The 14,745-nt window shown below is 39.9% G+C and overlaps 2 protein-coding genes and 1 pseudogene across 5 annotated transcripts in view; all 3 read left to right on the forward strand.

Annotated features, from left to right (window-relative positions):
* The first annotated feature begins 3,881 nt into the window (after nucleotides 1-3,881).
* On the forward strand, nucleotides 3,882-4,006 carry LOC121396320 (annotated as a pseudogene).
* A 1,198-nt stretch (nucleotides 4,007-5,204) lies between these two features.
* Nucleotides 5,205-6,444, forward strand: LOC121400945 (vomeronasal type-2 receptor 26-like; the record flags this gene model as incomplete). Its single annotated transcript, XM_041585269.1, has 1 exon — nucleotides 5,205-6,444. A coding segment is annotated over one exon (540 nt), but the record flags the coding sequence as incomplete, so codon positions are not given.
* A 4,076-nt stretch (nucleotides 6,445-10,520) lies between these two features.
* The window catches only part of LOC121401518 (vomeronasal type-2 receptor 116-like), a 104,950-nt gene continuing 100,725 nt past the window's right edge, over nucleotides 10,521-14,745 (forward strand). For all 4 annotated transcript variants that reach the window (XR_005966310.1, XR_005966312.1, XR_005966309.1 and 1 more), the window contains exon 1: nucleotides 10,521-10,551. The gene's annotated coding sequence lies outside the window, so the exon portion shown is untranslated. The remainder of the gene's footprint in view (nucleotides 10,552-14,745) is intronic.

The following is a 14,745-nucleotide window of genomic DNA, read 5'->3' on the forward strand; positions in this document are numbered from 1 at the left end:
CACCTGCATCACTCACTGTTCTCACTGTGATGAACCCCCTACTCTGTTTCTTTTGAAGGTTATTTTCCTCTAGTCTGAAGGGGGGCCTCTGGTGTGGCTCCCCCTCTATCTGTCTATAATTTCCTCTAATTTCCTTGTTTTCCAGTTTGCTGCTTAGTTTCCCAACTTAGACAAATCACTGTGCAAAGTGTCAGCATCCTGCATGGAACCTATAGTTCTGCACAATTTAGTCTCATCTGCACAAATAGAAACAGTACTTTCAATGGCCACCTCCAGGTCATTAATAAACAAGTTGAAAAGCAAGGGACCTAGTACAGAGCCCTGCGGTACTCCACTAACAACACTGGTCCAATTAGAAAATGTTCCATTTACCACCACTCTTTGTAGTCTATCTTTTAGCCAGTTCTCTATCCAGGTACAAATACTATGTTCAAGGCCAACATTCCTTAATTTAACCAGTGACCTTCTGTGTGACACTGTATCAAATGCTTTAGCTGAGTGTAAATCACATCCACTGCCATCCCAGAGTCAAGGTGTTTGCTCACCTTCTCATAAAAATAAATTACAATTAATTAGTCTGGCAAGATCTATTATAGTGATGGGCAAATAAATTTACCATGAATAAACTTGCGGCAAATTTCCACATAAAAATTGTCATGTGTCAAAATTATTTGGACTCCCATTGACTTTAATACATTTGGACAAAATTATTGCTGGTGTTGAAATTGACGTGCGTCAAATTTATTTTGATGCCCATTGACTAATCTATTATATGCATAAAGCCATGCTGGCACAAACTCATATTATTATTATTGCAATGAAGTCAAGTATCTTAACCCTTATTACCCCTTCTAAAAGTTTTCCTACCACTGATGTCAGACTAACTGGCTTATAATTGTGAGGCTGAGAATGGGATCCCTTTTTGAATAGCGGCACCACATTAGTTAATCGCCAGTCTCTCTGCACCATGCCAGACCTTAATGAATCCTGAAAAAATAAGTAAAGAGGTTTGACAATCACATGGCTAAGCTTGTTCAGTACCCTGGAATGAATACTATCCGGTCCCGGACCTTTATTTATCTTTACAATTTCTCATGTGTGAACCATGTATTATTTGTTGAATTATTAGACTTAGGACTATTAAGAAGGAAACCTATATTACTTTGTTTGTCATTTATGTAGACAAATTTAAAATTACATTTCAGAATCTCTGCTTTATCTCTGTTCTCATCAACAGACCTCCTTTTGACAACAATGTTTCCATCCCATAAATTTTTTTACTATTTACATATTTAAAGGGATACTGTCATGGGAAAACATGTTTTTTCCAAAACACATCTGTTCCAGCAGAATTCTGCACTGAAATCCATTTCTCAAAAGAGCAAACAGATTTTTTTTATATTCAATTTTGAAATGTGACATGGGGGCTAAACATTTTGTCAGTTACCCAGCTGCCCCAGTCATGTGACTTATGCCTGCACTTTAGGATGGAACTACTTTCTGGCAGGATGTTATTTCTCCTACTTAATGTAACTGAATCAGTCTCAGTGGGACTTGGCTTTAACTATAAAGTGCTGTTCTTAGATCTACCAGGCAGCTGTTATCTTGTGTTAGGGAGCTGCTATCTGGTTACCTTCCCATTGTTCTGTTGTTAGGCTGCTGGGGGGAAAAGGGAGGGGGTGATATCATTCCAACTTGCAGTACAGCAGTAAAGAGTGATTGGATTTATCAGAGCACAAGTCACATGACTGGGGGCAGCTGGGAAATTGACAATATGTCTAGCCCCATGTCAGATTTCAAAATCGAATATAACAAAATCTGTTTGCTCTTTTGAAAAATGGATTTCAGTGCAGAATTCTGCTGGAGCATTTTGGTGCATTTTGGAAAAAAAAACATGTTTTCCCATGACAGTATCCCTTTAAAAAAAATATTTTGGGTTAATTTTACTCCTTGCAGCAATATCCTTTTCCTTATCAATTTTAGCTTGGCTGATGCTTTTTGTATGGTTTATTGGCCTCCTTAAACTGACAAATGTTTCAGCAGTCCCGGCTAACATGAAAGCCTTAAAAGCAGGTCTTGTATTACCAACCTCGACACCAACACTTCTATTGAACCAAAAAGGTTTTGCTTTGCAACTACGTTCCTTTCTTTCAAGGGTAATATATGACATATACGTAGGGAATCCGTGCAAAATCATTGCACTTATCCCTGTAAGGGCAGAGAGCCTGTGTGTGGGCTGTAAGCTGTTACCTAGCAACCAGCTATCCAGTGATCTCAGTGCAACAGGAAGTGACACAGCAGCTAGTGAGTGACAGGAAGAGGAAGTCACAGAGACTGGCAAAAGAAGAAAGCCTGGCATAGAGAGCCGCATGGTGGACAGAGAAGGAAGCCAGAGAGCTGCTGGTGGGACCAGAGAGCTGAGAGGCTGCACCACATTCATTTGGATCAGACTGGCACAGGGAAGCCTCATACTGTGTCTGGAGAGACAGAGAGTGTGAGAGGAATCCAGACTGGAGGAACAACCAGCAGGAGATTCCTATCTGAGCATCCAAAGGGGCTGCTAGTCTCACTGTATGTCTGACTGTGCTGGACTCACCTGAAGAGAGATCTAAAGTATCCAAAGAGGATTTGTGAGTATCCTGGTTAAAGGGACAGTACCCTAAAGAGCGCTGAAGATAAACAGGCTGTGTATTAAAGGACATTAAAGGACTTTACCTTTTTTCTTAGTTAGCTAGACAGATTGTGCTAGCAAGTTAGTTAGTGAGGCCCTATTGCCACCGGTTAGGAGTGCTGCATGTATTAGGTGCCCATTTATTTTATATAAACCATTATTTAGTTTAACCAATAGTGTGTTATTACTGTATTCCTAGTGGGGCCAACTGTAGGTGCATTCCCGGATCCCACTAGGTGGAGGCACTGCGCTAGTAAGTACCAGGTACCCAGTCTCTCCCCATACCACTGCAGAGTGGCTTAGGTTTGTCCCGTGTCATCAGGTAAGCACCACACGTGGAGTGTAACACAGACAAAGGGGTGTTGAAAGGGTTACATATATATTTATTAGGCAGCATTTTAAGATGTCCCATTTTTCTTCTGTGTTTTTCTTCCAGTAAAAAGCCTTTCCCAGTTAATATGTTGCAGAGATGCCCTTGGCAAAGTTTTGATGTATATTAAGTGTTTTAGTTGGTCCCTTATAGAATTGCTTCTGCAACAAAATCTCAAAGGAGACCATGTTATGATCACTATTCCCTAAATGCCCCTCACCCACACAAATACTAGAGATAAGTCCAGTATTATCAGTTAGTGCAAGATTCAAAAGAGAGTTATTTCTAGAAGGTTCTTGAACGAGATGAAATAAATTTGTCATTCAGCATATTTACAAACCTACTAGCCTTTTCTGCAACCCCATTACTCTAGCCAAAGTCTGGATAACTGAAGTCACCCATAATAATTGTCCCATTTTTAATGGCAAACTCTCTGCAAACAGTGGATGTTACTACTTTACCCTCTGATATTTACAATATTTATAGAGTCTGCCCTCACTCCTCCCCCATGACCCCCTACTAATCCCACTGCCCAGTCTACCCTAGTTTCCCCATAATTCATTATGTGTGAATACAACTATTCTGATTTGCTGGATGCTAAAGAGAGGTAAGGTGGATGCCAAAATTATACTGCCACTAACTTCTCACAGAACAGTATCATTTATCTATCAGTTGGAGACTGTATCTATATTCTATTATATTCTCACACGTACATCTCCCCCTAAGATCACTCCCCATATAAATTACTCTGGGGTGCCTCATAGACCTTGATTTCTACCATTAATACCACCTATCTATCTATCTATCTATCTATCTATCTATCTATCCTCAACTATCTGGATCGCTTCTCTGCCTTTTGGCTAAGATCAAGTGTAGTACCTTTGGAACTACTTGGTCTTCTGGCTGGCAAGACCATAGAGGAGTATCTGTTCTTATGATCCTATCTGAAGAACGGAGAAACCATTGGTCCTCTGGACTAGGCTGACAAGCGGAAGCTTGATGAAAGCTGGGTCACTGTGCTCCCATGAGGGTGGCCCCTGACTTGCGTTTTGAGTCAGGGGAGATGCACATGCACCCATGCTTAATCAAGCTTCACTTCCTTTGCTCTTACCATTAGGTGGGTGGGAAGTCTTTTCTTTTTCTGGCTGCCAACCAGAGCCTTGCAAAAGGCAACCAATGGCCTTGCACCGCCCACTCCAGCACCCTTTTTGTGTCCGGTTTGAGCACCCTGGATGGGGTCACGGTCTTTTGGCTGGACTCGCAGGCCATGACACACCCTGGGGGAAGCTTGGGCAGAACCCAGGGTAGACGGGACTCCCCCTAGCTTTGGCGAAGGGGAGTCCAAACACCCCCAAACCCCTTCGGGAGGCGGGGATGGTGGACCCACCCGTTCGAGCTGTTTGTTGGCGGTAGCTGGGAACAGCCTGGGCAACGGAGCCCATGCCTTCGGGAAGGACTCGGAAGGATGATTCAATATCATCTGGATTTTATGGTCTCTCCTCAAACAATGAAACTTACAGTTTATCTTTCTGGTAGAGAATCCATTAATGTTGTTCAAGAGCTGATACATAATGGCTGCCTGTAGTACTTTTCCCCACTCCAATTGGTTTCTAATTGGTAAAAACAAATAACCTGATCAACACTGCAGAGTTATGTATTTCCCTGACAATTCCTATTAACCACATATTTACAAAGTCAGGAATTCACATACAACCTGATATGTTTTGTTAATTTGTATTATATATTTTCTTTTATTGTAATAAGATTCCATCAAGACTTTCCCCCTCATTTTCAGACAGTGAAAACTGCTTCCAATGCTCAGACATGGAATGGCCAAACAAGAAGAGGATTCAGTGTATTCCCATGATGGAAGATTTTCTAAAATACAGTAATGATGCAATTTCTCTACTTTTTTTATCCATCTTAGTTCTGTTCTTCCTTATTACTGATGCAATGTTGGGAGTTTTTATTAAATACAGGACCACACCCATAGTGAGAGCCAACAACAGGAGCCTGAGCTTCCTCCTCCTTGTCTCCATCAAGCTGAGCTTCCTCAGTGTGTTTCTGTTCCTCGGTCGCCCTGTGGATATAACCTGCAAGCTGCGCATCATCACTTTTGGAATCACCTTCTCCATAGCTGTCTCTTCTCTCCTGGCCAAGACTATCATGGTTTGTGTTGCTTTCAAAGCCACCAAGCCAGGGAGCTCATGGAGAAAATGGGTGGGAGTCAAACTGTCCAATTCTGTAGTCTTGTTCTGCTCATCCATTCAAATAATAATCTGCATGATTTGGTTGGCCATTTCTCCTCCCTTTCAGGAACTGGACCTTCACACTTACCCTGGAACCATCATCATTCAGTGCAATGAGGGCTCAGCTATTGGCTTTTACTCAGTTATTGGGTATATGGGGCTTCTGGCAGCTGTTAGTTTTGTTTTAGCATTTTTAGCTCGGACATTACCGGACAGTTTTAATGAGGCCAAGTACATCACTTTCAGCATGTTGCTCTTCTGCAGTGTTTGGATCACAATGATCCCGGCCTATCTGAGCACCAAAGGCAAAAACACTGTGTGTGTGGAGATATTTGCCATACTCACCTCAAGTGCTGGACTTTTAGCCTCTATATTTCTGCCCAAATGTTACATCATCATATTGAGACCTGATATTAACACAAAATCACAGTTACTGAGAAATGAAGCTTTATGATCTGTAGTTGATCTGTGTAAATGAACCTTAGAAGTGTCATCATTGAGTATCGGTAAAATGGTTCCCAGTGGCCACTGTCAGAGACTCTATGATACACAGCACTAAGGTGTTAAGTGAATGCTATTTTATTGTTACTTATATAGAAACTCACTTTTTAAATACCTGCTTACAGTATATACTTAGCTGTTATTGATACATACTGATTATCACAACAACCACACCATATAGTGTGATCATAATAAGGAGTAACTTTAGTATCTTTATTAGGGAAGGATTAACATGCACCAATAATATAAAGGTGTTAATTGTCATAGAAATTAATTTAAAAAGAATTTGAACCCAATAACTAAAACATGTTCTAGAAAGATTAGAAAAGTAATTTATTATTCCACGTGGGAACAAGTACTGGAGCAGTAATGGGAGCCAAAGTGGTACTTAGTACTGACCTACCAATCGCTTGTGTCCCAGGAAATGATGCTGCCGCCACCCTTCATGGATCCCACATTGGGTGCTGGGTGCAGAGTGTAACACCAGGGAACACAGGCCAGATTTATACTGTGGGTACAAGACAAGTTTGGGTACATTTTCTACACCATAAAGAATATACACATTGGTTCATAAGATTTACTGTGGCCAAAGGTAAATATTGAAATGCACCAAATGCTCATTTATCTGACCACATATGGTGCAGACCTTATTAAAGGGGAACTATTGCAAATATGAAAATTTGATATAAGCTTAATCAGACTGAAATAAGTAACTAAATACAATCTATTAAATATTCTGCCTTGTTTCTGAAATAATCAAGTTTATCTTCACTATTCCTCTCTCAGCATCTGTTTCTCTTCATTCTGTCTTCATGCAGCAGTTGGGTGTCAGATATTCACTGACAGTTAGATCCAATATATCTTATAGGGGGGCTCCTTTCCTAGCAGATGTATTAGAGGTCACTCAAATAACTGATTCCAGTACAAACAAAATCTAACAAAATAACTGCCTTTTGCACAAATTCTGCATGTAGAGAGACATTATGTCTGGTGAGTTTAATAGAGTGAGCTCTAATACATCTTCTAGGCAAAATGAGCCCCCCTATAAGATATATTGGATGAAATAACATCTGCTATAGAAGCTGATAGAGCAAGACTGATAAATAATCACAATCAGAATATGCAGACTGTACTGGTTCCTTTATTCCCATGTAATCTAATGTGGATTTTATAGTTTTTTTGTATTATCTAATAAAACGTTTCTCCAGTACTCCAGAGCGAACGGTGTCATTAATATGCAAAATAATCCTCCAATGAGAATCCGAGCTGTATAAATCACGTTGTTTGTTCCTGAGTTGGAAGCTTTAAGCCCAGTTTCCCAGCACTGAACAAGGCTGTCCTTTATCTCCATGTCTCATTCCAGTGTCATATAATAACCTTAAAATGGCACAATAATCTCTGTATGTAAGATAAGAGCAAGATGGCTGACATAGTGTTGGGAATCTAATTTTCTTGCATCTAATTAAGTTTCTACAATATCTATAGATCACTAGGGAGATTCAGAAAATGTTCCCTGGAGGGATTCCCATAAATGATACTGAGCAGATACATCCCCAGGACATAGAGACACAGGTGTATTAAGGTTACAGGTACATATAAACCAGTGCTGCCTGTTATATACATTCATTACTGTATTCCATAAATATACTGAGCTGATAATCAATAACTAAATCTAACAATTTCTTTGCAATTACATAAAAATCCTTGCACTGTACATTAGACATGGGGAGATCACAAGGTGCAGATACAAATCAGTATATTACATATAGAGAAACCTTTGTAAAGGGGAAATTGCTTCCCAGATGGACTGTTTTGTATAAGCAAAGTGACTAACATATTGGGCACAGTTTGTGTCTCCCTATAGTAAACAGACTGTACATCATCTCCTTTCACTTGCTTTCAGCACAGTACATTGTATGTTGTTGTATGTTGTTGTATGTTGTTGATATCAGAATTAGAGAGAGAGAGAGAGAGATGGTATTTCAGCTTCACGGCTTGTAAATGAATTTTGGGGGAATTAAGTGACTTATATCAGTGACAATGTGGTGTAAAACCTGATATACTGACCCAAAGACACTGCTTGATAGGAAACTTCAGTCACTGCCCAATGACTTCTTATCTATTTATCATGTTTATCACATATACAAGTAGTGAATATGGTTTCTCTCTTCCACCCCCCACCCTGTACTTGTGTATGTGTCTCCTCTCCCTGTATATATTCATTCTGACACTCACCCCTTGATTATGTCAGGGAACAAACACAGTTCAGCATTTGGGATCATTACAAGGTGGAAAGTCACACAACTAGGGATGGAGGGAATTAAGTATTCAGATAAACTCTAGCTCCAACCTCAACCTGTCAGACAGGATCGTGATTGGTTAGTGTGTGTGTGTGTGTAATTAATAGTGAACAGGCAGTGACTAGAACAAGCTGCCAGAGTAAAAAAGAATATTCTTCCTTAAGCTCAGGTCAGTGACATCAGCCAAGAGCAGACTGAGTATGTGCAGTAGTTTGGCAAGGCAAAAGATGGAGAGTTACTATGGCATCTTCTGAATTAACTGTATCTTTTAATGACCAAAAAAATCACAAAGTAGACACAACTATACACTCATTAAAACCAATATCTATGTTTCATAGAAATTATAATTCTCAGCCAAGGCTTTAAACAGGAAGCAAACTGTGAGGAGTCTAGGCAGGAGGCCAGACAGGAGGAGTCTAGACAAGAGGCCAGACAGGACAAGTTTAGCCAGGAAGCCAGACAGGAGGAGCCTAGCCAGGAGAGCACACAGGACGAGACTAGCCAGGAGGCCAGACAGGAGGAGCCTAGCCAGGAGAGCACACAGGACAAGACTAGCCAGGAGGCCAGACAGGAGGAGCCTAGCCAGGAGAGCACACAGGACGAGACTAGCCAGGAGGCCAGACAGGAGTAGTCTAGCCAGGAGAGCACACAGGACAAGACTAGCCAGGAGGCCAGACAGGAGGCCAGACAGGAGGACTCTAGACAGGAGGCCAGAAAGGAGGAGTCTAACCAGGAGGCCAAACAGGAAGAGTCTAGCAAGGAGGGCAGACAGGAATAGTCTTGCCAGGAGTTCAGACAGGAGGTGTCTAGCCAGGAGACTAGACAGAAGGTGTCTAGCCAGTAAGCCAGAAAGGAGGAGGAGTCTAGTCAGGAAGCCAGACAGGAGTAGTCTAGGTAGGAGGCAAGCCATGAGGATTCAAGCTAGGAGGCATGACAGGAGAAGTCTAGCCAGGAGGCCAGAAAAGAGGAGTCTAGCCAGGAGGCCAGACAGGAACACACTCTCTTATAAAAAAATAGAAAAAGAAACTCCACCAATAGTTGTGGTTATAGAATTGACAAAAAATTCTATAACCACAACTATTGGTGGGGTTTCTTTCTCTATTTTTCTATAATCTCTATGTATGTTCTGACCTTGTCAGACCTCAACTAATAATTGATACATAAAAAATCCTTTTTTTGTTTGAATAAGGGCACCTAATTTGGGTTATAGGAACACACTCTCTTGTTAGCTGAGTAAGTCATAGGCTGTAAAAATCATTATTGTTACAGTTCAACAACAACAATGATAAGCTTCTATAACAAATTGCAACAACATTTCTGAGTGAAGTAATGCATGCATATGTTAAAACTGGGATGAACCACAAACAATCAACAGGTTAAGTTCAAAGTATTTATTTAGATTCATTTGAGCATTGTCTAAAAAAGTATTTGTGGGAGGATGGCAGTCATATATTAAAATGATTAATAGATAAATAATAATATAAATAAAAAATAAATATAATATTATTGGTAAAGATGAATAAATGCCAGCATTTTGCTGCTTACATGTGACATATTTGTTGGAATACAGGATATGATGTCACTTACAGTCATTTTGGATGTCGCTTCATTGTATCAATTTGCAAGTCAGAAAATGGCAAAAAACACTTTGTCAAAAAAGGGTAAAGACTGGAAACTTTCCAATTTTTCACATGGTAACTTGAGGAAAAACACGCCTGGCCAAATGGCACAAATGTTTCCAGTAATAAGGTATTTCACCAACACAGTGTATTACTTGACCTTTAGTCAATTGATGATTTTGTCAAAAAACACACAATTTGCTCTTTAGTAAATTTGCCAAATGTCTCTCAATGTATTTAGTAGCCTATGAAACCTTTCTCCACTGATGTTAATAATGTCACATTCAGTCCTGACATATTAAAGTTTGGAATTAGAATGTGATACAGTTCAAAAATAAATTTGACCACAGTCTAAATGTCAGTTACATGTACTATTCCCAGAATAGAGCTGAGCTCCCCCAGGTGACTGTGTCTATATTCATTCTACTGTGCAAATCCTCTCTCTGTTCTCTATAAAATGAGGGTTGGATTAGCCGGGCCCCTTACTCCGGCACCTGCACCCTGGGGCCCCTGTGTCTCTCGGTGTTACTGCTGCTGCTGCTGGGAATCTCTCTGACCTTCCTCTCTCTATTAGATACATTGGACTGTATGAGAACATGATGGGAGTCACAGCTCATCCCACTGAAATACTGATTTATTGTATAATGTGTTGTGTCAGACCCTTCACATCTGAGGTCGAGCCTTTCAGTGAGGCCTGTCGCTTGCAAATAACTAAAACACATAATGAAGTGAAATATATAAAGGAAGGAGATATAATGATAGGAGGCCTGATCACTGCACATTTAAATGCCTTGCTTGTTCCATTTAGATCAGATGGTTATCAGGACATTTTCTGTATTAAGTAAGTTATATATTTTTTTTTATTTGAGTTTTATATTGATTTGTATTGTATTTGTATTGTATTTGTATTTGTATTGACTTTAAAAGTAGGTTTAACAAATGATAGTGACAAATTGTTTCACAAGGTTGTGTCAATGGGCATCATAATGTGTCACAGTTCATTGTATTAATTAAATAATACACAGCGACTGTGCTGGGTAACACCACATTATATAATATATCAGTTGTATTGTGTTGGGAAATAGAGGCAGGTAGTGTTGGAGAAAGGAAATATATCATACTCATCATATCTGTCATACTCATCATACTCGTTATACTCACCATACTCATCATACGCATCATACCTGTCATGCTCATCATACTCATCATACTCATGTTACTCATCATACCCATCATACCTGTCATACTCATCATACTCATCATACTCATCATACTCATCATACTCATCATACTCATCATACTCATCAAAATCATCATACTCATCATACTCATCATACTCATCATACTCATCATACTCATGGTTGTTGTGTTACATACAGGATACCTTTGGTTGTGTAATTGTCTCTCAGCTGCAGGGTTTCTAGGTGATGAGCCCATGGAAACCATTTCCTCTTCCCTTTATATCTCCTGTCCAGAAGTTTATCTCTGATCCAATTTACTTTAGTAATCAGTGTCTGTGATCCTGGGATCTGTGGTTGTTTCCAGTTTGTTGCAAATAGGGATGTGAGTAACTAGTCTGTGGAATGTTTGGGGTGTATGGCTCTTACTTTCATGACTAGTAGAGATGTGAGTGGGGCTACTTGTATTGTGTGGAGTAAGACCTCAGAGAGCAGAGTCACTACCATCTTCAAGAATTCCTGATCCAGGTCCAGTAGGTATAAAGGACCCCCATTCCCCACACCCTCTGAAACAAGCTGAGAGGTCTGGATTGCCCCTGAGTCTGCAGATTCATGAAGGAGTGTGATATTATTTGTATATGATTTTGTAGATTCTTCACTAGAGGCTTCACAGACACATGGATTTTTCTGAGATTGTCCTCTTCCCATTGTGTGTGTGTGTGTCATGTGATGTTAGGCAGGAATATAGTAGTGACATTAGGTGAGTTTGGCAGAAGTGTCTGTGAAACATGGTTTCAATCTGTGTGAGAGATTTCTCTGGGTTTTAATATTGGATTCCACATAGTGTTTAATTTGTAAATAGTGAACAAATTGTACATGTGGAATATGGCTGGAGCTGAGTGGAAAGTCTTTTTGCTCAGAATGGTTCTATGTCTACTGTTGGGATTGCTTAATTTTATTTTGATTGCTATTGTGTTCCATAGATCTAGTGTATGCTTTGATGGGGTCTGAATGCCTAAAGGTGGTCTCTTTACTTCACGTGTGCTAATTGCAGGGGGGGTAGTGATTCTCAATTTCTTTCCATGGTTACCCTGATATTACATGTGTATTGACTATAGCTTCCAGTTCACTTGCATTTATTCTGTTGTTTTTTTTTTAATTGCCCCCTGAAAATTGGACATGGCCTTCTGGGGAGAAGAGCTTGTCTTTTCAGGGAAATGTTTTGGCAATGCTCTAAACAGATTTAGGAGTTGTGACTGTAGCATCATCTTGACATCTGCTATTCTGTTCAACCAAAAAATATGATAGATGTGCCATGTTATCATATCTATCTGTTTATTATTCAGTTTGGGGGAGTTTGGCTGTATATCAAATGTCGTATACAGGAAAAGACAGATTCCCAAGTATTCCAGTGAGTCTGTTTATTATCTATAATCAACATTAAGTTGCAACAATATTCATTTTGAGTTGAGCATTTTCAATGGAAGTGCATTTGAATTTGTTGGATTGATTTTTGTATCCTGAGATGCACTGGAAGCATTCAAGGGTCTGTAGTAAGTTTGGTAATGTGGTTTGGGGTGATGTTAGAGTAAGTATAATATCTTGATCATATGTTCCATATTCCCCACTGTAAAGCTTTAGTCTAGACTGATTGTGTGGGCTAAGGGATTCAGGGACAGAGTAAATATCAGGGGAGACATAGGGCATCTCTGGTGATTCCCCCCTTTATCTCTGTTTGGTTCATGTTTAGGCTGCTGAGCACCTGAGCTGAGGGTGCCACATAGAGCTGTTGTAATTCCTTAAGGAAAGGAGTGGGTAACTTCAGCTTCTTTAGGACTGCAAATATGTATCTACAATCCAGCCTATCCAATATTTTTTATCCGTCAAGAGATGGAAGGAAAGGGGCAGAGTTCAGCTTTGGTGCAAGGCAGACCAGGCCAATCTCTTAATGGATAGTATCTGGTATTTGTCATCCTGGCATGAAGCCTACTTGATCATGGGGAATTAGGTCTGGGATTTCCTTAGTAATCTGTTGACTGGTATTTTTGCAACAGTTTGATGTCTGTGTTGATAAGCAAGATGGGTCTGTGACTATCTTAGAATTAAGGGTCTTTTCCTTCACTATCATTACAATGGATGCTGTTTGCACGTGCAGTGTAGGAGGTGAACCCTCAAGAAGCAATTGAAAAAGGTCTTGAAGTACAAGGTTAGGTGTTTTAAGAACTGTTTGTAATATTTCACTATGTAGTGATAAGGACCTGATGCTTTTCCTGATTTGGAGTCTTTGATGAATTGTTATACTAAATCTGTATCCATTGGTGAAGCTACTGTAGCATCTCTCCCCATTCTTTCTCTGAAAGAACTTCTTTTGCAGGTGGTGTACATCCGTAGCACCTATCGACATGCCTTGCAATAGTATTCATTCTCAAATGTAAAATCATTTTTAATCAACACCATTTAAAGACAATCAAGAACAAAGAAAATCTTCTGGTTTTGCAGATTGGTTTCTAATAACACTTCCTCTATAAAGGCCATACCTTCACCAAGAGGGATAGAAGGATGTCTCTATTCCACATAAGATTAACCATGGTGGAAGTAAATCTAATTTATTGAGTCTGCAAAGAAGGTCTGTAGTGTCTATAAGGCACACATTCATTTTCATTACTTCTTTTTGTAAAAAGTGGGGTTCTAGTACTGATACAATACCTGAAACTATTGGTCTACCTGGAGGGTTGACAAGAGTCTTATGCACTTTTAGTAGGTAGAGCACCTGAATCCTCGGGTTATCAGTGATCAAAAATTCTTTCTCTGTGTCATCTATAACAGAATATAGCCATGCTTCTTCTGCCATCTGGTCAATTTGCTTTTTGATATTACTGGTTGGGTCATGCCCAATTTTAGTGGAGTGCCCTTGAGTATTCAAATATCTTAACACCTCACTATTGTACTTTTCTTTGTCAAGTACCACAATTCTTCCCCTTTGTCAGCTTTATGGATAATAATATCATTATTTTTGTCGGGTTATCAGTGATCAAAAATTCTTTCTCTGTGTCATCTATAACAGAATATAGCCATGCTTCTTCTGCCATCTGGTCAATTTGCTTTTTGATATTACTGGTTGGGTCATGCCCAATTTTAGTGGAGTGCCCTTGAGTATTCAAATATCTTAACACCTCACTATTGTACTTTTCTTTGTCAAGTACCACAATTCTTCCCCTTTGTCAGCTTTATGGATAATAATATCATTATTTTTGTAAATAATGTAAGGCTGCTTGTTCAATACAACTCAAATTGTACACACATTTCTCATTCATAACCCACACCATTTTCATTTCTAAAAGGTCAACATGTTCAAATGCCTGAAATAATCATTATTCACATATTGTTATGAAAGAAGTCCCAAACCCAGAACTAGTGCCAAGGTCCCAGGCGCAGCTCATTCTTCCACCTATAACAGCCACCTTTGGCTTTGAGACAAGCCCTCCGCTACTTGGGTGTCACCAGGTCGTAATGTAAAAGGACCATGGAGTGAGTTCTGGGCAGACAAACGTTGTAACTGGAATGAAAAACAAGGAGCATGGTCAAGGGACTGGCCTGGTTGATACCTCCAAATACTCTCCTTCACGCAACCTTCACTCTGTGTCTGATCTTCCCCTCTCTTCTCCTCTCATCACTTCTGCCCATTCTCGTCTACAAGACTTCTCTCAGGCATCTGCTTTTCTCTGGAACTCTCTACCTCGAGCTGTCAGACTTTCTCCTTCTTTCCAAACTTTCAAGCGCTCCTTAAAGACCCACCTGTTTAAAGAAGCTTATTCAATGTACCTTAATTAATCAGTCATTGCTGTATCAAAAATCAC

This window comes from Xenopus laevis, chromosome 1L (assembly GCF_017654675.1).
Source record: "Xenopus laevis strain J_2021 chromosome 1L, Xenopus_laevis_v10.1, whole genome shotgun sequence".
Taxonomy (NCBI): Eukaryota; Metazoa; Chordata; class Amphibia; order Anura; family Pipidae; genus Xenopus; species Xenopus laevis.